The sequence below is a fragment of the Manacus candei genome, unplaced genomic scaffold, assembly GCF_025592945.1.
Source record: "Manacus candei isolate 608988 ecotype Guabito, Panama unplaced genomic scaffold, ASM2559294v1 h1tg000005l, whole genome shotgun sequence".
NCBI classification, from domain to species: Eukaryota; Metazoa; Chordata; class Aves; order Passeriformes; family Pipridae; genus Manacus; species Manacus candei.
Genome location: NW_026138053.1, coordinates 21,544,803 through 21,570,263, shown reverse-complemented (window position 1 = coordinate 21,570,263; position 25,461 = coordinate 21,544,803). Strand labels below are relative to the sequence as shown.

Genomic DNA, 25,461 nt, shown 5'->3' with positions numbered 1-25,461 from the left:
AATGCAATATGTACAGTTATGTTTGTAAAGTTATAATTGTATAAAAGTGTCCTTTGCAGGTTTGCACATTAGTCACTTCTGCAACCATAGGCTGTTCTGATTGTTCTAGAAAATGCCTGGTAGAAACAAGACAGAGCATTCTGGTCCCACAGACAAGAAGTAGTGATTCAGAACTCTTAACTTCCCTGGAAAAGTGGATTCAAAATACTGAGCACAAATATGGAAAGTAATAGCAAAATAAAATGCAGTTTTCCATTCCAAAGTACTAGGCTACATCTGAGCAGAACCCAGAATCAGCCTGGTTTTAAATCAGGGGTCAGTAATAATCTCTGCATTGCTAAGATTCCAGTTCTGTTTCTGGTTATGAATGTTTATATGCCTGTCTGGAAATCACACACATCTGGGAGCATTATGTCTGTTTAGGATGGAAACAGCCTTCAGTCCCAGAGTTGACAGTGGTGGTGACTGCAGAGACAAAGTAAAAATCTGGTTCTGAAGACAGTCTTATAAGTTACTAAGCATTGTTTTCCTTGGGCCACCTTTTTCCATTCTTACCTCTTCGGATAACTTAAATGGAGTCAGTTATTATTGTACCCAGAATCCTCACAGAAAACCTCTTTTTTTTGAGACTAAAAACAGTTTTGGGAAATTTCTTCTCCAAGAACATTTATCAGAAAGTTGTCAGGATCATCTTCACCTTTGAATGAAGGTGCCTTCTTGGTTTTAATCCTGTGTCTGACGGAGCAGTGCTGAAAACTAACGAGGTTACATTTTGTTCTTTCTGTGAACTGATTGCTAGGGAAGATGTCTGATTGACAGCACCAGGGGAAAGATCAGGTACTCTGTGTGCAGCATCTAAAATAACCTTTTGCTTTGCATTGACCACTGCAGATGTGCTTCCCTGACCTGGGAGCAAAAGATAACAATTCACTGTAAGTACAGGTGTAGTCCTTGGCTTTTCATTGTGATTACAGACTGTGATGTTATTGAGAGAGGTGAAACCCAAGTGAAATGATTGGCATCTTCTCCCCCTGATAAGCTACTTCTGTGCAGGGTATGTTGATTTTTATAGTAGGTGAGGCAAATACCTCCATAACCCATCATCAGCTGTCTGATTTATGTAGTACTTGACAGTAACAAGTCATTAGGCAGCTCCAGTGCCTCAGCTTGCAGTTAATGAGCCCAAGGAAGAATTAAGAGCAGGGCAAACCTAAGACCTCAAGTACGAGCAGAGATACTCTCAGCGGTCCAGATCAAACACCGAAATAATGAAGAGATGGTGCTGATTGGCAGCATGCTAAACTTGTTGACAGGGGAGATGAGGAGATGATGACCTTCCTGGGGGAGGCTGTACTTTGAAATAAACTTGGACTTATTTTTTATCTCTGAAGGAAAAACGTCTTCGAAAGTTAGGACAGCTACAGTCGGACAAATCTAAGAGACAGGTTAGTTATGGTGCCAGGTCCCTGGACCATGATTTCCAGAATCTGGAAGAATAAGCAGGAAGGAGATTGTTTGTCTGTTCATCCAGTTTCCTAAAGCTGCCATTACTGCCTTCTCCAACAATCATCACTGGACTAAACTGAAAGCAGTAGTGGTGCTGGTGATGACTCTGGTGGTTAGGCTGTTTTGCAGTGTGTAGAGGGGCTGCCACCACGGATGTAAACAGAGGAGGGTAGAACAGAGCCCAACCTCCCTCCCTCTGTGATCCCACACTGATATTATGTGTGCTCAAATACATGTGTGCAGCTGTGGGAGTTCTGTTCAGTGCTGTAATGAAGTGCAATGTCCTGATTTATATTTTAGTCTGAATTAAAAGCAGGAGAATTGGAAGGTAAAAGAGACTTTTGAAGGGACTTCACTACAGAGCCACATTAATGTTAACATTTACAGTAACACAAAATATAACATACTTGCACAATTTAACAGCTGCCTAAACTGTAATTGATATTTCATGACTCTTTCTGGAGAAATTCCTCCTACTGGTGCATTAATTTCAAAACTTTTAAACTATTGCATGTGTTGAAGGCTGAGCTGACCCAATATGACCTCTACGTGAGCCGCTCCTTTTTTCTAATAAACCACAAACACAGTGTGCAAAAGGCTAATGAGTGTTATGTTTTTTAATTATGCTGACAGATTTACAGAGGGCTTTCTCTACAAAATGATAATTATGGCTTTTACTTGCTCTGTTTAATAACTTACCAGGTTATCTATCTCAGCTGTGGAACAGTCTTATTTACTGCTGATCATGAGCCATAATTCTTGCCAACTAGTGGCGACACTCACACAGATTTCATTCTGTGACTCACGCGGGCTCTGAAATACCGTGTGCTCTATTTGGGGCTTTCTGAGAAAAAAACACCACAGTTGGAAAATATGTGCTTATTCAGAAGATGACTGCTCTTCCACTCTTTTTCAGTATGGATATTGCTGGGGCCTCTATCTACTCCGTCCTGCCCTTGCCACTTAAGGTTGATGGTGTGAAGTTCTGCAGTACCCAGAGCAGGTTGCGGAAGAGGGAAGCCTCCCTGGAGCTACAGCTGGTTATGTGCTGCAAATTGCTTGTTAGGTGGTCTGACTGGCTGTTCCTCTCTGCTAGTTCTTCTGATGAGCTGCTTTTCAGTGATTTCAGCTCCCAGAAGGCATGTTGAAGCCTACAGACGCACACATGTCCTGCTGTAGTAGGAAGGCTTCCTCAGGGAAATCTTAACCTCTCTGCTGCTGAGGAATTTTGCAGCCTGAGGGTATGAGCTGTTGAGTAACATTATAATGGCTTCTCGTTGCGGACAGGTTGGCTCGCTTTGAAAGTATAATGTAGTGATACCATTATAATTCCCTCGAAATTCTCAGCGGTACATATTTACCTGATATGCCTTCAAATGACATGGAAACGTGAAGGATCAATTACCGTGTGAAGGCAAGCCTCTTGGTTCTCCTATTCTGTTTCTCCCTCTTTCTGCCAAGTGCCAGAGGAATATCTGTCTGCTCAGTTTTTGATCCCTCTTGAATTCATGGGAGAGAGCAGCTGTTGTTATTTAGTCTCTGAGTTACAGCTTTGCCTTAAAAAATGTGCATGAGAAGCCTTACATAGTTTCAGAAAAGCAGGTAGGAACTCTATAGTTTCAGACTGGCATTTTTTGGGCGGTCTGTTAAATGCACTGTTCCATGATCAGCATGTGAAAAGAAAGAGCCTAACAGGTGAGTTTGTGCAGAACTGATGGATTTCCTGGGGGTATTTTTAGCTATCTTCCATCCTGAAATAGTGGAAGGTTAAATCAGGTTCAGAGATTAATTTTTTTTTAAGTAGGTGAATATCTTATTGTGCATATAGGTTAGTAAGAGTAAAATGATATTAAATGGAATTCTTGACAATAGAAGAAGAGTTCAGCATGATTGGAATTATCAGATCATGGTAAGGCAACAATAAGGGCTATAATATGATTGGAAACTGTAAGAGTTTTGTTTTGTCGGTAAGAATGCAGAGGAGCACTGAGAGCCACTACCTTTGAATGGAGTGATTTCTTGTGCCTTCTCCTAAAATAAACAATATAAAATAAGATGTAGTGCAGTGGATTGGATTGGTCATATCTATATACCTGATGATGTGGTAAGAGTAAAGGAACAAGGATAAAGTCTTGATCTCTGAATAATAGAGGGCAGAGACTGACTGGTGCTGGGTAATTACCTCATTGTCAGTAATTCTTGAGTGAGCTAAACTGCAATTGTTAGATGCATCTCTGTCTTGACATGAAGAATCTACCATGTTCCTCTGTAAATTACTACAGTGGTTATTTGTATATTTCTTGTCTATTTGGTTTGAAAAATCTTTCCTTTTTTTCCTAAATCGAATCTACCATTAGATCTCAAAAGCACATCCTTTGATGCAGTGGAATTTTTTCCTCTCATGCAAATGTGTGTGAGCTATGAACAAGCCCCCTTTTCATCTTCTCTTAGGTGGATTAGACACCCTGCAGGGAGAGCAGCTTGTCTAAACTCAAGGGCGTTTAGGAGTTGGTACTGGAAACTCCCCAGAAGTGGTGCTAAGTGGGGGGCTGTGCCTGTACTCTCATGCCAAGGTCAGTGTGAGGTTAAATCAGAGTCTGATTCCTGCCTCCACCTTGGTGTATTCCAGTGCCATGAAGCAACAGCTATACGTGCTCTGTCTCTCACCCTTTCACCTGCTGCTTTTACCTTGGTACAGTTTCCCTCTTTAAACGTTGTTTTATCTTCGGTACGTCGTGGTTATCAGTAACAGATAGCAAAAATACAAATACTGGATTATTCCAGTATCCATCTAGACTGGTCTCAGGGGAACACCTTATTACTCTGTTGTTACATCTTCAGTGTATTTGTTTTGGGCTTTAGCCAGTGATGCTGCTGCCACGTACATTTGAAGATGGGCTGGAATTCATTGCTAGTGGGGCCCAAAGGTTTGGCAGCCGGTTGCACAAGAATGCAGCAGGGAGGGGAGTGGCAAGAAGAAAGGAAGAACATTGTGTGGGGAGGTGCTCTTTTATTTTTAAACTCGCATAGCTCTGCACATGTGACAGATGGTTGCCACCAGAAGTGAGTTTTGGGAAAGGAACGCTAAAATATTCTGAAGTTTCACGGAAGGGTTGATAATTACCCAGTGCCTGTCAACTTTAAAATAGTTGTCAATACCCAAGTGTGTGATAAAGTTCATATTAGAATAAAGAAAGAAAAGCAGGAAACATTCTCTGTCTTCTGGCAGAAATATTAATGAAATATGAGTGATTGTCTGACAAATGTGCACTGCTATCTTGTTTGGCAGCTGCAGTTATTACAGTAACAAAGGGATCAGCTCTGAATAGGAGGAATTGCTTTTTATTGTTCCCTTGACTAACTTGGGAAGCTTCTTCATCAAGTAATTGATGATACCAGCACCAGTGCAGCTGGGACAAGGTCTTGGTAAGCAAAAGCCAAGTGTGTAGCAGCAAAAGAGAAACTTACTGTAACTAAGTAGCATTTTCTACTTTAAAGGAAGAAATAAAAAATTATTCTGAGGGTATCCTTTAACTCTGTTAAGACTCCTGCTATCTGTGTAAATGGTTTCTCCTTTCATGCTATGCACAAGAGCAAGAGCATGTGTACTGGAAGGAAAATGACTTTAGGACAGGATGCAAAGAGAAATCTTTCAGTTTTACTGTGGCATCAGCGATTGCAGTGCCTGCATGTGGTAACACTACCAGATGGACTGTTTTGTGAGATAATTGTGGTGCATGTTCATCCTTTCCATTCTGGCTATTTTAAAAAGGTCTGTTGTATTGGTGGTAGTAGTTACATTGGGAATGGGCTTGTAACCACTGGTTCACATCACCGTTCCAATCCATACCAACTGTTAGATGTTAGCTAATGATCTTGCAAATGGTCTGGTCCTTGCACTGACAAATATCTTTTAAATCAATCTATTTCAGATCCATTTATTCACTAGTGGCTCCCATGTGGACCAGGTCCTTGGACATTTTTCTGTCACGGAAACAGATCTTGTTAGACAACCAGAGAACTACAAGCAGGTAATGCTTCTGTAATTCTTGGATGCTTGGTATGCTTTACACAGATGTTGTTCAGGAGAAGACTGCATTCCCTGTAACATTTTTTTAACTTGGTTTCCAACAGAAGTACGGGCTTATATATTGAATTGTCAGTTTCCTCAGTTATAACTTGTATTCACCAAATCTGGTTTGATAGAACATAAACTCAAAGGTATTAGGCCACGTCCAGATGGCTTTTTAATATCTCTGAGGCTGGAGACTCCATAGCTTCCCAAAGTGACCTGCTCCATGCTCAGTCATCCTTAGAGTAAAGTGTTTCCCTAATGTATTCAGAGAGAACCTCTTAGGACATCATTTTTCTAGTGTACTGTTTTACCCTTAAGTGTAGATTTCTGCTGTTCTCAATTATAATAGATGTTTCAGTTTATTGTTTGAAGTAGTATAATTCACTTCTTTTAATACAGTATAATACATTTGTTTTAAAAATCAGTTTGTAAAAGTTCATTCTGTGTGAAGCTGAAGCAAGGTGGAAATTTTAAGCTCATCCCTAACAAAATCAATATTTGGCAAATTTCTGCAGTCTACCCAGGTCTGTTTGCTCAAAGAAGGTATTCTTTCTGCTGCTAGCATAAGAACAAAAGCGGGCATTGTAAATATTGTGCACAAAGAAGTTCAGAGCAGTTGATTCGAAGGTGGGAGGATAGTGTTATGTTCAAACCCCCTAAAGTAAAGTGCATGTTAGTCTTTCATTACTGAGCATTTCTTGGATGAACAGCTCACATCCAGCCTCTTGATAAAATTCATCTGTTTAGAACATTTTCCAGGAAAATTATTGTTTTTCTAGAGCAAATGGCTTTAAGTCAACTTGAGGTTCCTTTTTTGCTTCTGCTTTGCAGTCCCTCTCCTACGGTTTGCTCAGCAGCTTGGAACACACAGCAGCACATTGCTCTGAAGTCTATACTTTGTAGTCTTCCAGATCTTACAAAAGTCTGTAAGGTATGACAGGCTGCTATTAGAAACTTACTGGCTGTGTAGAAGGACTTTGCAACTACCTTTTTCCCAAAGCCTTACCTTGATTATGGCACTGACCTGTGACAGTAAAGCGTAACAATGCTCCTGCAAAGCCTAACTGGTTTTGACTACTCTGTTAATTGATCATTCCAGGAGTTTTTTCTTGCACTCTGCCCCCTTTCCTGGATGTCTGCTCCAGGTGCACTGTTCAGGGTGGGGCTCGGGATAAAATGGAAAGAATCCTTCTGTACTGTAAGCATTGTGGTTAGGTAAAGTGCTGTAGTCAAGGAGGTTTAGCTGGCAGCTATGTTGCTTGGTTAAAATGAGTAGAGCCTTCAATCCACATTTCCTAGGGTTAAACAGCAAATACGTGAAACAAAAGCGGGGTGATGACTGAGAGGCACAGAGGCAGGGTGGCAGAAGAAGTTTTCTTTAAATAAACTATGAGTGGCCACAGTGTCTATCTCCAGTTTGTGGGCTCTGACAGGTGCAATCCCAAACAGGTTCCAGCTCCAGTGCGTGTGTGTTGGAAATTCTTTTCTTATGTCGCTTACTGCTTGGACTGATCCAAAATTGGAATTGTTTGTCAGTCTAATCAGCTGTGAAATTCTTAACCTCTTGAAGCTCTCAAACCCATTCAAGAAGGGAGGTGTCCTCTAAGCTGCTCTCATGTGCCTGATTCTAAAATAAACAGGCGAAATTGCAGGAAATGATCACAACACTTCAGTATACATGTTTTCGAGAGCCTCATCATTTTTATGGCCACCATATGAGCAATCTTTGTAGTTTTTGTCTCCCCTTACCCTTATTTCCCAAAAGCAGCTTCCAGAAGTCATATGTTCGGTATGTATGAATAGCCTGATATAACAAGGTGGTATGGACTTGAAAAGGCATCATTGTTTCAAGTGTCACTTTTCCAGATGGATCTAATATTCAATATGCAAAGTGATGCTGCTTTGGAAAATGTAATAAAAAGGCCTCTAATTTTCAAATATCTTGTTAAGATTAAGTACATTATGCATATTTGAGTAGCTTGGTTTTCAAATATTGGTGCAGATGGTAGCACTCTGCCAAATGCTTTTTCCAAAAACTGTGAAATAGTTTTTTTTCTTTTCAAGTAATGTGATATTTCTCTTTATGTTACTTCAAGTAAGAACCTGCTGCATGGATCGATAAAAAGAGCAAGCATGTCAATATGCCTTACTGTAATGCACCTCTCTTGGTGGATGGTGTTATGAATTCCTTCTCATCTTAGGCATCCTCTAAAGCATAGTAATGCAAAGTGGATCGAAGCGTCAGAAATTAACTATCACAGAAAGGACTTTGCCCTCTTTTTATTGAAACCTCGAGTTAATTTTCCTCAAAAATATCCTGTGGAACACGTTGCTCTTGCAGCAAAACATTAGAGATGTTTAGTCTGACAGGAGAAGTGTCATAGGATATAGAGAGCTGTGAAGTTAAGCTTCAGTTTATGAAATGGAAGAGTCATGCTGTTCCTTTTCTATAGGAGTTGCACATTAATTTCTATAAAATGTTCTTCCCTTGGATTTCTGACTATAAAACTCTTTTAGTGCTTTTACGTACAGGGATTTTACTGGACATTATTATTCTTCTATCATCATAAATGTCTTTGTCAGATTCACGGAGCTGGAAGTTTTCCAAACCTAATGGTTTTAATTATGTTTTTCTCCAGTGGGACATGATCAAAATTCCAACTTTTCCTGTCATTTGGTTTGGCTGTGGTTATATATGTGTGTGTGTGTGTGTGTGTGTGGCTGGGAGTTGCAGGTCACTGCTGTGTTTAGTTCCAATGCTGCCCAGGGGTGTCAGTGTAGGGGAGGTGGTGTTATTTCAGCTGGAGTTCAGTTTCCAGTTGAAGTGCATGTGCATGCTCATGTTAGCTCTTGACCTCCGCACATATGTCCTTTCCTTCCTAAGATGCTGTTGTGTGTTTTTGAGCCCCCCTGGCTTGCAGAGTGTTGCAGAAATACACTGGTGGTCACCTTCTCAGCAGAAGCCCCTCAGCCAGTGGTGATGGTTGTGGAGCTGTTTGCTTGCCAGGCTGTGTTGGAGCGAACAAACTGGGCACACGTACAGGGAGCTTGGGTGGTCATTGTGTTTTTTCTTGAAAATCTCTTGCACATGTCACTTACAGTGTCCTAGAAGATAGTCCAAAGCATCTTAAATGTCTTGTGTTTTGATGCATTTTCCAAGCTGATCCGTTTTTTAAATGATTCCCTTAATAAACTGGGGTACAGTTGGGGTGCTGCTGCTATTTGCCAGCCTGAAATATCTCGGGGCAGAAATGGAGTTCTGGTCTCTGGCACTGCAGCTAAAATAATTTGGAAGTGTACTTGGAAGAGCATGAAGAAGATGTGGCTGAGGGTAAGCAGCATCTGCCCCAAACTTTGCTGGGCAGTAAGAATTGTCTCTGAGGATGTGGTCTCATTCCTCCTGCGGCTGTAAGGACATTGGCTGTGATGTGTGACCACTTGGGTAGCTTTTAATTTTTAATATAGTCCCATTCTTGTCTATCAAACCTATTTACCTTAATTCTTCATTGCAATGTCACCAGTTCTGAAGTTTACCTTGAGCTTGCAAAATGTATGTTGCAGCTGAGTCCCTAAATTAACTTTCTCATCAAATTGTTACCATATAGAGATCAATGAACTTTGCATGAGAACAGCATAGTCTTTCAGCGTCTTCTGTCTCTTCATATACTGCTTTATATGTGGAATTCAATCTAAGTAGAGATTAAATGTTGAAACTCAGGTCATTGGTACAATGCTGGCAGTGCTGAAGTGATCATTGAAATTGTAATGAGTAAAGATGGCATCTTTAAATGCCAGTAAATCAATTTATTAAGTGTGACAGCAAATAAATAATGCAACTGTCTGCCAGATGGACATGCAATAGAGTTGACAGAACTTGGATGTGAATAGCTAATAATTTTGTTTCAGAAATATATGAAAAATATTTATGCTTGTTGATTGTTAACATGTTTTAAGGGTGATTTATTTGGCTTAAGAAACTAAGATCCTTGGTAGCAAGTAAATAGGAGCAAACAAGTAGTCTGCCTGACTTTGCATACATAATGAATCATCAATTCCATGCCCATAAAAAATTCAGGTGAGCTTTAGCACTCCAAGCAGCAGGGGTTGGGTAGGATGGGATAGGATGGTGCAGGCGTAGCACTGATCCTCTTTCTGGGCTGTTGATGTATCAGGGAAGGAAGCCAATGTAAAGTATTGCTTCCTTCAGTCAGGTGGGATCCATAATTTCTTATTGGGTCATTCAGGGGGTAAATGATCAAGATGTATGATCAGTTGATTGTGAACCCTAAATCTCGTGGCAGTTTTCATTTAAAACATCTGTCCCAGATGGCTGTTACAGATGGGTGACACAACAGGTTTTATTCTCTGTGAGTTACAGCCAATGATTTGAATTCATGCAAAGCACTAAAGAGTTTCTGTGCCTTTCAGAACAAGTGCATTCAAATTGGGATCATTAGGAACTGATAAAGTTGGAATTTTTAAAATTGTTGACTGTGCATTTACTAGTTACTTTGCATGAAATTTGAATCTTCAGCTGTTGTCACGTGCATGCACACGTGGGCTTGGGCACTTGCATAAAGTCCCCCTAATCTAGTGAAGTCTTTTATCTGCATAAATATTTTACACAGAAAGAGCAACGAGTGTATTCAGAGCATCTGAGGGACAGCACCACCTCCTGGCATGTGTGTGAGGGCAGAGGTGCAAAAGGGAGGTCTGTTAGCTAATATAAGTTATTTGGTTGGCTGCTGAATAATTACTGTGGTATTCCATTATCTCCAGAAGTGGATCCTAAGTTGCTGACCCTCTTGGATGAAATGGGAGTAACTATGGCAGGATAGTTCCAGCTGCTGTGTCCCAGGCTATATTTGGTGTCCTTGTGCTGATGGTTTGGGACCTCATGGAATGTTCCTGGTGGTGACACACGCTGCAGGCAGGTGCTAAATGAAAATAAACAGTTAAAACTCTCTGATAAGCTTGACACCGTGTCACATTATTGATTTGACACAGACCTGTAGTAGTATTTCTGTAATCAACCTTGTTGTGGTCTTATATGGTGGGGTGAATAATGTAACCTTATTTGAATCTCAAAGAGCCTGTTAGGGAGCCATCTGATATTTTATGATGTCCTTCCATCTCTTGTACAAGAAGCAGTCGAAGAACATATTTCTCAGAGTGTAGATACCAGTGGAAAAAAATTACATTAATCCTATAGACAGTGGTGCTGCTGTGTGGAAGGTTAATTCAGAAAGTGAAGGCTTGTACTGCATGTAAATTCCAGAAAAAATATTTGTTCTTTAATGAAAAAATGTCCTTGAGCTTCAAGGACAAACTGCCTTCCTTGCTATAAATTATCATAGATTCAAAATCTTCTGTGATGCTCTGGTAGCTAATTCTGTTTGATCTGGCCCTTAGCTTTTTGTATGTGTATTTCTTCATTCCCTTAGTAAAAGCCATAGTTCTGTCATTTTCATCATGGGACAGTATTTTTTGTTGTAACTACTGTTCTAATTAAGGGCAGCTTTGCCTATTTGTCATCGTGTTTCAGGGTTTTTTGTAAAAAAAAAACACTTGAATTTTTTCAAGTGGATGCTGCATAAAAAATAATACAGCATAAGAGGAACCACATTGAGGCTTGTGAATGTTTGTGAAAACATGGGATTTTCTTGTTTTGGTTTAACTTTTGTGCATTTTCTGTACAAAATCCCTCCTTGGCCAGTCCCGACGCCACAGAAATCTTCACGGTTTCATTTTACTCGGTGTTATGCCGGGGTCTGTGTGAGCTCTTCACAGAAAGATTGTAGTGTGAACCGGTTCTCAAGGTGAGGAGAGACCGTGTTGCTGCGAATGAGATTGTAAAGGTGGAGAACAATCCCCCCCAAAGGAACAAAAAGGTCTGTGACGCAGTTCTTGGAGCAGTAGGGCAGAAGAAACAGCCAAGCTCTGAAGAATGTAAACACTGTGAGATTTTAGACTTACTCTACACACTACCAGAATTAACTTAGTTTGAATTAGTAATGACTCCTCATCATTTACCAGATATTCTTCTAGGGCTTCAAAATCCAAAATCTTTGGATTTTAGCCTTGTTGAATTTTCAGAACACCAAGTAAGCTGATAGTTTATGTAGCAAGAACAGTTTTTTTCTTTTCCTTTTACAGAACTTCTTAAAGGTACAGGTTTTTCTAGCCCAATGCATCTAAATTTTTACCTGTTTTAAAGCAAGTTTGTTTTTCATTGAAGATTGCTGATGGCTGCATGTTAAATAAGTTTTTTAATGATGAAATGAGATGCAGTTCTAGAACTGCTGACCTTTAATAAATTTCAGGGTTCACCAATGAATTGTATGTTAGGCCCATGGACACACGTGTTTTGAAAAGGTCAACTATGACAAGTTTTTTGAATTTGCATAATTATGCTCACCGCAGCTCTTTGAATAAAAGTAGAAAATGCTTTGCCCTTTTAAAGTATTCAGGTTTTCCTCTCCTGTTTTTAACTTACTTTTACTAAACCATTCTAACATAATTGATTAAAGAACACAGGGAACATGGACTGTGTTAGGAGCTGCAGACTGGGAGCTGAAGTAGGACTCTGAACAGGCAGAGGAAAGAGGTAGGATGGACAGTAAGGAACCTTTTTGCTCTGGCTCTTGTTTAGTGAAGTCAGGAGCTGGGAGAGACCCATGGACTAGAGGCTTGCATAAGGGCATTGGGGAGGCAAGGTAACTCTGATATGAAAGAATTCAGATTGTCTGGGTGAAAAGAGCACGAGGGACTGAATGTGGACAGGAAGGTCAAGAGCGGAGAGGAAAATTAGGACAGGGAGCTGTGAATGAGGAAGATGAGTCTGTCTAAGGACTTGAATCACTGTCTTGCTCCTTGTGGGATTCTGAGAAATTGCCTGCTTCCAGGAAAATGTCATCCCCCTCCAATGATGATCCAAGTGGACTAGTTCCTGATGCTGCAGGAGGAATTTTCAAAAGTATCTTTCTAAAAACATCAAAGTTATCAATAATCTAAATAGGAGCACAGCGCTGCACTATATCCTAATGTATTAAATCCTATATTATATCCTAATAAACAAGATATGTTTATTAGGAACCATGTATCATTCAGAGAACAGAGTGCCTTATTCGTGAGTCAGAGCTGTGGTGAAGAAAGTGGTTGATGAAGGTGAAGAAATAGGAGTGAGAGTGGGAGAATCACTGGAAGAGGAAGGAAGCCAGAATAGCTGAGGCAGCAGGGCTTTGTCCTAGAGAGCTGCCATGCTTCTGTGTCATAGGATTCTCAAATTCCCCAGGGTAAGTTACTTAAACTAGACTTACCATGGTAGGAAAACTGCCTAAAGCATCTGCAGGTTGTGGAGTTGTGCTGGATAGACGTATCCATGGAGTGCTTTATAGTAATTTTTAAATTTCCTGAAAATTGTGTCTTGGAAATCTCAGTTGAGGCATCAAAAAAAGGAATGGAAGCATTTTACTTACATCTCCTTGTTTTCATTTTCCAGTTGCAAAATGACATTAATGCTATCATCTCGTCTCACATGGGTCATTAGGAAAGATAACTTGTTTATCTGAAAGATAAAAATTCTGCCTTCAGAATGGGATTTGAATGATGTGTGACAAATAAGTCTGTGGCTTCCCTGTGAAGAACAAACAGTAATATGCCATTTAAAAGGAAAAGGAATAGCATGTGGAGTGAGCATCAGCCAATCTGTGCCCTTGGTGAGACGGATTATGAAGGGAAATATTTCGGTTGCATAATTCTAGACCTTATACACATGGGATGGGCAAATTAGTGTTGTTTAGGCAGCTTGAATTCTGGCACTTTTTAAGTTTGAATGCTTCAGTTTCCAACTTTAGCATTTTTCCTGCTGGGTTGTGCATTAGAGGTGTAAAACATGCTTACTGCCATGTGCTCTGAACAACCCTGCCAATCAAAGGCAATGCTTTTTTCCCCCTTGTTAAGTGACTTAATGCTTTGTGTTGTTCTTCCAGCCACAGTTACTTTAGACATTTTACATGCATGATAGTCAGGTTGGTGAGAAATAACATGGGCACTGACATTAATATTGCAGGGGAAAGCAGATCTAATAATGTATTGCATTATAGATGGGGCTGCAGCTCCTAAATGCAGGAGGCCTGGAGGCTCACACAAGAAAGCTTGAGGGAGCTGAATGATTCAGAGCATTCGATCTTTGATGGTGGTGGTTCAAATAAGAAGTGGAAGTTGTAAGGATGGGTTTAATATGAAGGTCACCTGCAGGCTAAAATGAAATGTAGCCTCTGTCCTGTTTGCAATGAGCAGGGTCAGGAGTGTGTTGGTGACCCTTGACTGGTCTGAGCTGACTTTCTGACCGTGTTAGAGACTCCTACCCTGTCCTGGACTACTGCTTTCCCGTTGGTGCCCTGGTATCTGTAATCTGAATGATAGAGCAAGGACTAGCTTTAAACCTCCATGAGTTATGCTGGTTAAAAGGCATATTCTTTCTCTGTAGATATCTCTAATTTGGTGTTTTGGTGGTGTAACATCAGGAGTAGAGTGGCTGCTCTTGTGCTGTGCCCAGTGAAATTGCTGCCCTGGGATGGGTAGAGTTTCAGACCCTCCAGGGAGGATGAACTGTACCAGGAAACACACGTTTTCCTGGGAATGTTCAACACAATAAAAGTGTTTTGGTTCTCTTAGATTACCTTTAAAATCCAGAATACTCATTACTTATTGTTGTTTTTCTGGGAGAGGGCTCTCTTGGTTCGGTTTGAAGCTTGGTACCTTGAAGGTTATTGGGAAAAGCTGTTGTGTTTTGTTTCTCTTGGCTGTGTACATGGGAACCCCTCCTTACACTGACTGGAGCTGACAGTGCATGCTGTCTTACAAATGAAGTGATTTGGTGGTTGTTATGCATTTCCCGTAGAGGACGAGAGGGGCTACTGAGAAAACAATTTAAAATGGAAATCAAAAAGCTCCGGGCGATTCAGATATAATTTTTCTTTCCCACATGTCGTTGCAAGGCAAGAATAAGTGCTAAGAAAGCAAAGAGGCTGTCAGTGACAGCATGTGCTGCCCACCCCGTGCTGCGTGGCAGGAACAAAGAATGTTATTCCTGCCTTTTTTAATGAGTCACTCCACAGAAGGAGCAGGTAGGCTGCCATGTCATTTTCCTTCTGAAATACTATAGGCAATTGGTTTTCAGTTCATTTGCTGACATTTGTCACATAAAACACGGTTTGCTGTAGTAGTTATTAAAACGTGTTGGAGACAGTGGATCCAGGTACTCATTTGCAAAAATGAGGCAGAACAAGATTCAACCCTTGTCATCTGTGTAAAATTAGGAAGAATTACAGAGGTCAATGGCTTCAAAGCTGCTTTTAGACAGTGTCTATTTGTAGCTGAGTTCTTGATCCTTGTTAAGAAAATGAAAGGCTCTGATCAGCTGTGTGCTGTAGAAGCAAGAGCAGTCCAAGTGCAAGGTAATGTATATTGGAGTTTCTAAGGCAGATTCAAGTCAATTTTAGAAGGAAAAACTTTGAAAAAAAAGTTAAAATACAAATGAATTGCCTTTGAATGCTTTGCGTGGTCTCCTCTTGGGGCAGGCAGTGGACCAGTTGTCTTGGGTGAGGAATTCCTTTCCTAATTTCTCTGGTCATTCCTGTAGTGGTAGTGCTGGAGGTTTTAATATCCTTCTGGAAACAGGGGGGCTTGGCTTCCAGATCCTGTCTGAAAGACAAGCAAGCATTATCCAGAGCTAAGAAACAGATGCTAGTCGGGGTGGAAGTTTAGGCTTGATGACAGGAGAAAAGATGCCCGTGGGAGAGTTAATTTAGGGAGGTTCAAGAGGTCAGAAATGTATGGAGTGACTCTCCCTCATGCTGTAGAAAGAAAGAAAGAAGCCTCTGCAGGAGCTAAACTGCTTTGAATTTCAAAAGATGAATATGATCAAAACAATTCTCCTTCCCCACAACTGTCTGTGGCATCGGATGGTTTCTGTTCCTCTGATGCCAGCTGTTACCAGCTGGTTCAGTTCTGACTGCTCTGGGACGGGCACTCCCCACCTCTGCAGTCCCCTCGGATTATGCTGCTGGTTCTCTTTCAAAGCAGTGTGGAGTATCCCATCCCAGAAGGAGGCAGAGACAGGTAATTAAAGAGCTTTGAAAAGCAGGTAAGGACAGAGAATGGCCGGTGTTTATGTGTCACTAAAGGAAAATCCTTATATCCTTTTAGCCAGCTTCGTTAGAGATGGGCTGGATTAGTGAGTGGGAGCATGAGTGGAAAACTGTGGGATACTGAGCTCAAATTGGTGCCTGATCGTTAGTGGTGTCCCTCTGGGATCAGCTTTTGGTCCAGTACTGTTTAACATCTTATTCATGGTTTGAATGATGGGATGGAGCACACCACCAGCAAGTGTGCTGGCAATACCAGATTGGGCATAGCAGTGAATATTCGCTCAGGGGGCCCGAGATGGGCTGGAGAAATGAATGAGAGGAGCCTCGAGAAGCTGATCTAAGGCTGGTGCAAAGGCACCAGCTATTTCATCTGGGGTGGAACAAACCCCTTGCTGGGAGCTATCTGCTTAATAAGCAGCTTTGAAAAACACCCCACACAGGGGAAACGGAGAGATCCTGTCCCTCTTCCCAGTGCTCGTGAGCCTGATTACCAAGTGTCTGGTTTGGACTCCCCAGGACAAGGATGGTGGCACACAGGAGCAAATCCAGGAAGGCCACTGAGGTGGTCAAAGATGGAGCATGGGCCAGGCCCTTCTCAGAGATGCACTTGGACAGGAGAAGGAGCAACAGACACAAGTTGGAACACGAGAAATTCTGGCCAGATAGAAGAGGAAAAAATTACCGTGAAGGTATTCAAACTCTGGAACCAGATCCTGGAGAAGGGGTGAAATCTGCATTGTTGATGTTCAGGACTTGCTGGGCAGAGCCCTGAGCACCTCGCTCTCTGCAGAAGATTGGATTAGAGACCTCCAGAGGTCCCTTCTCACCTGCATGGTTCAGCTCAGCAGCTGGCGGTGAGACCCTTAGCATGAGACCAGCTTCTTCACTGACAGGCACTAGCTTGTCACCAGCCATGAATCATTTAGTTGTTGAACTTGCTGCCCAATTTCATTTTCCCAGTGCCTCTTCTGAAGGAAGGGTGCTTTATTTTTTTTTTTATTACTCCAGACATGTTTAGTGCTAAAATATTTCTTTAGATATTTTTTAAGCAAGGTGGCCTCTGGCTGCAATTAGTGTCCAGTTGGAAGAACTGGAAGCATTATATAGCAATGCTAAAGCAAATCATTCTACCTCATAGCATTATTACCTTGATCTGAAAATTTCCCCAGGCTGCAATTTGTCACTAATATTGCTTTCAGCTAAACTTATCCATACAAAAAAAAAAAAAAAGGATTTAATAGAGCTGCAGTTCTGTAGCTGCCGTCACCATTTTTTTGGTGATGAGTTATTACTTAGTACATTTTACTGACCAAGCTTATAGAGTTCTTGGACCTTGAAAAATGATGCAGTGGTTTATCACAGACTCCATAAATTCTTGGACTACGTAGCAGCAATATCTTAGTCTCCTACACCATAAGAAAGAAGGGTATCTCTGAGGCACGATAGATACATACTGCACTGATACAAACACTTGGGTGTAATTGCCAGTGGCAGAACTGATAGAATGATACTGAGCTTCACTGCTGCTTTTGTGCTTTTGCTTGTTTTATGCTGTACTTAACATAATTTGAATGCTGTGACAGTGGCAATGACAGTGACATACTATAATATAATTCCATGTGAGACAATGCAGCTGGAATTAATAAGCTGGAGAGACAAGGCTGAGGTGCTTTGTCATCAGTTGGCATTGGATTTTTAATTTTTTTTTTTTTTTGTGGAAGTGCCAGCAAACCCAGTGGTGGGAGCAAGCTGCCCTGGCTCGGGTGATGCTTTGGGCCAGCACAGAGAGGCCAGGCAGACTCTGAGGTCCCATACAGTGCTACAGAAAAGCTTGTGCCAGCATCATATCTGGTGTCTGTAAGCTGAATGATGAAATTCCCACTTATCAGCTGAGGCTGCTGAGGTGTGAGAAGTGTGTCTTGTATCCACATTTATATCAAAATACCCTGGTCATGCTGCCTCTGAACTTTTTGTGGTAGGAGACTTTGGAGTGAGAGTGGCTCAGTTGCTGACAGTCTTTAGCTAATGGAGTCTAAAGTGGTCTCAGTGGTCCAGCCAAGTTGATTTTAAAACTGGAGTATTGGACCCTGAAGGAACAAATTAAATAGCAGGAAAAAACGTTTAGGTAAGGAGCTTTCAAACTCATAACTCATCTCTTGAATTGTGCCTTGAAGGTCACAGTAACCACTAGAGAGTGCAGAGCATCTTTGCTTGTGGAGTCTGTACTATTGTTTTCATCCAAAAGAGAAATCAGTTATCAGCTTCTAACAGAAAAGGGACCTCAGGCTTGTCACTCTTCTCTTGTGCCAAAATACAGCTGTGGGTCAAGTCTGATCCTGAAGTGCCCCAGAGCTATGATGACCTTGTGATCCCTCACTGAGGCCTCATGTTGTCCTCCATCCACCTTTGCATGACTTAACCCATCCAGAAAGTCAAGAAAGACAAGACCACTGCATTCTCCAGCCTCGTGCTGGTTAAAGGAGACTACAGTTAAATTCACACATTGCAATGGCTTTGGCTACAACTGAACTGTTTCTGGAAAGCTAAACTGAACTGAACCCTTTTTCTGGAGGCAAGAATGCAGCTCAGATTGGGAGGAACTTTTTTTATAGCCTTGTAAAATTAAACTTTGTGTGCAGTTGGCCCATAATGTTAACTCAGCTCTACTGGCAGATATTTTTTATTTTTTAAATAGCCAAGGAAATAGAGTTATAAAATCAGCTGTTACTCATGCTTTGCAAGAGGTTTTGGATTTGTGGTTCTTTTTAAATGTTTGTTGTTTAATTTAAAGGACTGTGAAAGAGACTAGCAAGAGAAATGAATTGACATGAGAGACTGTAGCACATTTTAAATTAGTACTTTCTTTAGTCATTAGTGCATATTTTGAAATGTGTGAATATACCTGCATACACGACAGTCTATGATGGCTTGTCAAAGGAGAGCTAGGCTGGGAGACACTATTCATATCAAGTTGGCAAGCTTAGACTAATCCACATATTGAATAAATTTCTAAATTAATAAAGTGACATGAACATCTGTGATAATTCTGTGTGGATCTCCCAGGGTAGAACCATTCTTCTTTGTTTCTTTTTCTGTCTTTGGGTGAGAGCTAAATTTTATTTAACATTTCTATATGAGAGAGCTGTGAGGTACTTGGTGTCAGGGCAGACATGGCACACATGCACAGAAAACATACGGCACATGTACATATGGAAATGCTTCTCCTATAACTGGCACTTCTTCTTGGTGTAGTAACATCCCATGTGGAAACACAAGGAATCCAGGATGTTGGAACTGTTTGGGAGTGTAGCATCAGTGCTGAATTCAGAACAGTTTAAGAAGCAAATTAGAAATTACTTGTTCTTGTTGATTTCTATGTGTGTTTCTGTGGTCTGCTAAAAATATAGGGAAATGTGCAAGTATATGGGGGGGAAGGAAAAAATAAGTATGGATAATGCTTTGTTCTGTGTAGAGGAACAGTCTGAATAAAAGCAGAAGAATAATGGTCTTTTTGACATCTGCTACATAGAGGTGCTGGTTGGCAGTAGAATAATAACAGCTGTCAGGCAGTACTGTGATACAATTTGATGCTTTTCTTTGAAATCTTTTGGCTGAGATTTCTCTAAAGTAAATTGTGATTTTTGGTATTTATTGACTGTGCTTTAACTGAGCTAAAGGTACTTCATACTACCTGAAAATGTGGCTCTTCAGGAATGCCAGGTTAGGCACCCAAAATCAGCTGTACCTTAAGGGGAGAAAATGTGTACATTTTCCATTCTCCTATATCTTGATCTTGGCTGTTGAAGTAAAAACTTGCACTTTAGTCTTCTTTTTCATAATAGTTTTTCCCTGTTTTAATGTTCCATTTCCACAGGGAAAATGCCAAGTGGTCCGTTCATTGACCTGTTCCTTTGCAAATGAATGTCGTTGGTGCAGCCCAGTTCATTGCCTGCCACTGTGAAAGCTGTAGTACAACTTTTATCTGCCAAATGCCTCGTTTTGTTTGTTTTAAATTCCGTTTTCTTTCAGTTGCATTTTAAACAGCTGTTTTCCGAATCCCTCCACAAATAGCAATTATGTTTTATAATGATGATCTTTGTCACTTAAGTCTTTAATTAGTGGTTTGATTTCCTGCTCTCAGCAATGAAAGACTGAGATGGCTCAGTTGAAGTTTGAGCTGCGGTGATATAAAACTGGTGTTGGCGAGTGCGAAAGTCACATACTTTGGTTTAGGTGTTGGAGTTTTTGCACATGTCCTGGCATCTGGAATTACACTCCTCCACCCAAAGTTCCTGTGTTTTGTATTTTATGTATTGCTAAAGTTCCAAATCCTGCTTTCCCTTAACAGTCTTGCACCACAAAAAAAAAATACCATTGCAATTCCAAAAGAGGTGATGCTCAGCACACGTAGAAATATCAGCTTCTGGAGCCACAGAGGGCTTTTCCCACTCCCTGCTAGGCCAGGTGCCTTTCAGATTCACCTGCCTCATGATAGTTGGGCTGTGGTGCTTCTCCAGCTCTGTCTCAGCCCTCAGCTTTCACAGGCAGAGAGAGATGACTTGAGTAGATCCTTATTTGCCTTGTGGCTAGAGGCTGCTTATTGTTCTGTTGGTTTTTGCTCTTCAGCTGCTACTATTTCACACTACTCCAGCGTGACTTTCTAGTTTTCAGGCCTATTTATTTTTACTTTAGCCTTCAAGGGATATATGGCAATGTCTTAAACCAGCTTTGCTTCTGGAAAAATCACAGTGTGGAACTGAATCTTGGAGCACTAGAGTGTGTCCACCTACGGTGTTGTTTTTCTGTCCCAGCCTGAGATGTTTGTGATACTGAGATCTTCTCTAGGGTTTTTTTTGGTGAAGGCAATCTCAAAACTTTGCCCTGCTGAAAAGCAATTTGGGCAGTGTGTGACATTTTAAACTGAATGTAATCCACCTAACAGCCTGCCTGCCGAGAGGCTCTTATTTGTCAAGGTTTAAGTGGTTTTTTCGGTAAGGGAGTTTTGTACTGATGGAGGTGAAGCTGTGTTGAATTTGTTTGTTTCATCTGATGCTTGGTTATGTCTCTAAATCCTTAATCCCAGTAATGGTTTTCTTCTGATAATGTGAATTGTGTAACTCTCATGAACGTTTACCCCTTTCTTTGCATTTTTTGGAGTGAACTTCTCCACTTACCTTTTGTGGTTGTTAGATATTCAGAACTAGGATTCAGATTACCAAAATTCACATTTAATAAAGCCATTTCCTATTAAACAAATGAAGTTATTAAATAGTCTTGATGGTTCCCCCTATAAGCCTTCATACTAAACCAACCCTGTCTCAAGCCTGGAGTAATACTCCAGAGATGCTGGCCTTTGGAGTGAGGTTTGCAGTGCTCAGGAGTCCAATGCAAGTTTTTTGTCTACAGACATATGTGAATAGGCGATGAATCAGCAGTAGTTTGTCTCTGAGCCAAGAAACATAATTTATTGCTGTAATACCATTTTTTTCTGTCTAACAATAAAATGATTTTCTGAACATTTAGGCAGAGCAATTTTTGATTAAAAATACTTTTGCCAATGGTGTGGTAGCTGAATTATGATTTGTGGGCATTGGAGATTAAGTACTTCTTGTGGGGAGCTCTCTGGAACTAAGCCTGTGAAAAGGGTGCATTATGCTGCAAATTATGAAATATTGATTTCTGTAACAGTCTACAGGCATCAATGAATTTTGTAATATGCTAGTAAATAATATGAAAGAGATTAATATCTCAAGAGCAAAAGTAATTACAAATGGGTTTAAATGGCATGTGCGTTAGATTCGTGGATACTGAAGAAGTTTCAGCTTTGACCTCTTGGTGAGTAAAACAGAATGGGTAGGGTTGGAGGGGACCACTGGAGGCCATCTAGTCCAAACTCCTGCTCAGAGAGGGTCCCCTGGAGCACATCAGGTTTGTGTCCAGATGGCTTTTGACCATCTCCAGGGAGGTATCCAAAACCACCTAGAAAATCTTGTCACCTCAGACTTTTGCAGCCGAAGTTCCCAGAGCTTCCTGAGGCCTGTGATCTGTGTTGGATGCTGGATGTTTGGCTTTGGAGATCACAGCCACATGCCAGAGGAAGCGAGGCATGTTCTTTACAAAGCTGGCATTCTTCTGCATCACTCTGAGGTTTCCTGGCAGCCTGCTCTGAAGCAGCTCAGTTAAGCACAGTTTACCCTCTATAGCAAAGCTGTTGCTTGCACCAGGGATGGTTTCTTTATAATGGTTTAAAGAAGTCGTTACTGCAAAGTGTTTGCTCTCAGCATTCATTATGAAATTGCTTCTCCACAGAGATTAGCAATTTGAATTTGTCATTACTTTTTCTCTCAGTGTAAATATTTTAGAGCAATAACTTCCTCCAGAAGAATGAAGGAAATGGATTTTGTTGTCTTAATTTTGTGTAGAGGGAAAGACAATTTTCGAACGTTGTCCTTAAGCATCACTTAGATCCATGTGATGCACATTTCTGATTTGCTGCCTCGCTTTGTTCATGAGACAAAATTAATGCTTTTCTACAGACTTCAGTCTTTAAATTTCATTAGGAGGCATGATAACATCTGGGTCCTTAGGTCACTGAAAATGGGCAGCCAGCTTTAGTTATAGCTTATGAATTTTTTTTTTACATTTTGAGGGGTTTATGTAGTAGCAGAACTGCTTATTGTATATGTGTGAACTCTTGTTGGTACTAAATGAACAAGAAAAGGAACTGTATTGGGGGGAAATGCAGAGGTACAGTTTGGGCCATGGTTTCCACAATTGCAAATACAACTGAAATACCAGCTCTGGTGTGACTTTCAGTTAGTGACCTAAAAAATGTATGCCATTGACCTCAAAGTCACAAAAAGCATAGCTTAGTTAAAGAACAAGAAATACTTGTGAGAGGCTTGGGTAAAGGATGGGGGTGGGGGAAGGAAGCTGTCTGATAGAGATGTTCATTCCTGAGTGCAGGTAAGTCTGAGTGAAAGTCTGTCAGCCCTGGGTCATGTGGAGACTGTCCTTGTGACCATGCAGTCACAAGGCATGCAGACATACGTCCCTTCCCAGCCTTGAATATTTATTTGCTTTTATGATTTTAGCTAAGATATCTCAAGGATATTTGTAGTACATTAGTTTTTATTGTGTTCTGCTTCATTCTCTGTGTTGCAATAACATCAAAGTCTTGCAAGGCCCATATAAAGGATGGCAGAGGATATTGTCATTCAGGAACAGTGCCTAAAGTCCCTCCGGGTAAAAACTCTAATGTTGGCTATTGCAGGCTTGCCTAAGGCTGCCAGGGTGTATTCCTTCTAGGTTGGAAACTGTCCTGGGATGAACAGTGCAGTGATCCCATTACTGATTTAAGGCTGAAACAATCTGGGACACAGTTGCTGGCCTGATATTTCTGAGGGTGGTAATACCTTAGTGAAAGGTGAGGATGCTGTAGGTAGGTGAGTCAGATGAATGCTTTCAAATGAACTATTCCAGTTTTGTATAACTAATGGAGCAGTTAAGAAAAAATAAAGGCAACAAAACCCTCCCAAATGCAAAAGATCCTGAAGGGTTTGAGGTTAGGGGACTGCTCAGAAAGCTTTGATTATTGCTAAGGTCGGTTAACTCCAACAGATCCTTTACAGGTTTGGTGAAGTTTCAGAACCACATCCTTCCAGTTGTGGTGTGAAAGCAAGTGGCAGTGGCATATGGCACTTCTAACATTCAGGAGCTCCTCTGGTGAGAATAAAGATGATGACTATCTTTTTACTAAGATTATTTTTTTTGAAGGCTCAAAATGAAAGACTCCCCATTCCAACCCTCAGCCCTCTTTAGCTGTAATAAGACATGTTCATAGTGCAATCACACACAGCTTGTGAGCATATTACAAAGCTGCTTTAAAATCAAGTAACTTAGCTGTTGCCTGAATATTTAATCAACTTTTTGTCTGGGTTTTATTGCCAGCCTCAGATCCCATAATGTAAAACCATTTGTGCTGTAGATATACCTATGAAAAAAAAGTAGAAAAGAAAAAGAAGGAGATAGAAACTCATTCTTCCACCTTTTATATCCCAGCTGAGCTTGAAATTAGCAGTCATTAAGTGTAATGCCAAGTGTCAGTTTTGCAAACAAATGTGTAATAATTGTATTTTGGATGTAACAATGTTTTAGAGGAAACTGCTTATAATTTCCAGCAGTTACTCTTGCATTCCTTTCTTTGGGTCCTTTATCTTCAAGTTATATCTGCAGAATAAAATTGCAAAGTCAACTCATGCTTTGCAGTTACTTAAATTAGGTGATGTAGTAAACTCAACAAAGCTAGCAGAAGATAGTTATCAGTATAAGGTGGATTCAAGCAGTACTGATCTGGTCCTTATCATTTTCTTTGAGGCCATAGTTTTATGTGTGTCATCTTAAAAAGTTGTCTTTGGTGTCAGATTGGTGCTAAAATTGTTAATTTCAAATATACATCCAGTACCAAAATTGTTAAATCTTATAAGCTTTGATTTATACCTGATTTGTTCACCTTATCGTTCTTTCCAAGAACTTTTGTTTTACTGATATATAAATATTTAGTCTTGGAATGTTTCCTCCGTATATGTGTGTGCATACATATGTGTTATGTATATATTCATGAAAAAATAATAATTCATGTACCTAGAATGTAGGCAATGTCTCTTTCAAGTGCTCTCAGGTAAAGGGAGGGATTCCTCATGCAGCAGATCAAACAGTTTATCACATTTTTAGTGCTATTTCAGAGTGAAGGGGTAGATGGGGTAAAAGTACTTTTGGATAAACAGGGCTTATTTTGGTAGTCAAGAAACATAGAAGATTTGAAGATGGTCATGCACCTAATTATATATCAGAACTATGTCTCTTTGATCCCTCAAAACAATATGGAAGCTCACAAATACGCACAGAAAAGCTGATCAAGGTTATACATTTGGACTGAGGGTGATGCTGAGAAAAGTGTTTCACATCATGTTTCCCCAGCTGGTTTTACAATGTCCTTGTAAAGCAACCCAGTGCTGTCCCATGTACCACTCACTCTTTTTGTACTTCAGACCAAACATACATTTCATTCAGTTCTCAAGTGACCAATGTTACCTTATTTCCTTTCCTTTGTCTCCTTTCTTCTAGCTTTTACAGCTTCTGGAGTCTGAAACCATGCAACTAGAAGCCTTTCTGGAGTGGAAGCAACTGGAACCAGTTTATTGGCAGTGGATGGTAATGAATCAAACTGATTTTGAAATGTGCAACTTTCTTGACTCTGACATAGCTAACTATGTCCAAAGGCCCCTTTCCACAAAATAAATGTTGCAAACCAGCTGTTCAACAGCATTTGAGATAAAGTCAAAAAGCCTTTGGTAAAGTAATGTTTTCTTAGTCTTCTTTTGTTCCTGTTTTCTTCAGTAGGACTCACCCAGCTAAGCTGAGGAATTGCAGAACAGAATGGCAGAATTTCATGTAGTTAACACAAATGTAAACGTCTGATCTTCATCTTGTTAATAGTTTTCGAACATAGCAATCACACATTTTCTTCAAATTAAATGGCTTTTCAGAAGAGGGCCTCTAAGGTTTATTGCAGTCTTGAGAATAACTAAATTTGCAAGCAGCTGATATTGAAAACAACTTCATTTTTCCCAGCCAAATAGTGTGTTGACATTGCTGATTTCCCCTTGAACTGTGTTGAATGATCATAAGAAAATCAATAAGCCTCTCTCTGTGCATCTTAGGATT

General features: G+C 40.5%; 1 protein-coding gene across 2 annotated transcripts in view; it reads left to right on the top strand.

Moving 5' to 3' along the window:
* The window catches only part of TEDC1 (tubulin epsilon and delta complex 1), a 72,090-nt gene that overhangs the window by 21,911 nt on the left and 24,718 nt on the right, over positions 1 to 25,461 (top strand). Inside the window, exons 5-6 of one of the 2 annotated variants that reach the window (XM_051805141.1) lie at positions 5,439 to 5,537; positions 24,862 to 24,948. In XM_051805141.1, the coding sequence (XP_051661101.1) occupies positions 5,439 to 5,537; positions 24,862 to 24,948 (186 nt within the window). The remainder of the gene's footprint in view (positions 1 to 5,438; positions 5,538 to 24,861; positions 24,949 to 25,461) is intronic. The other variant, XM_051805151.1, reaches the window with a different exon arrangement.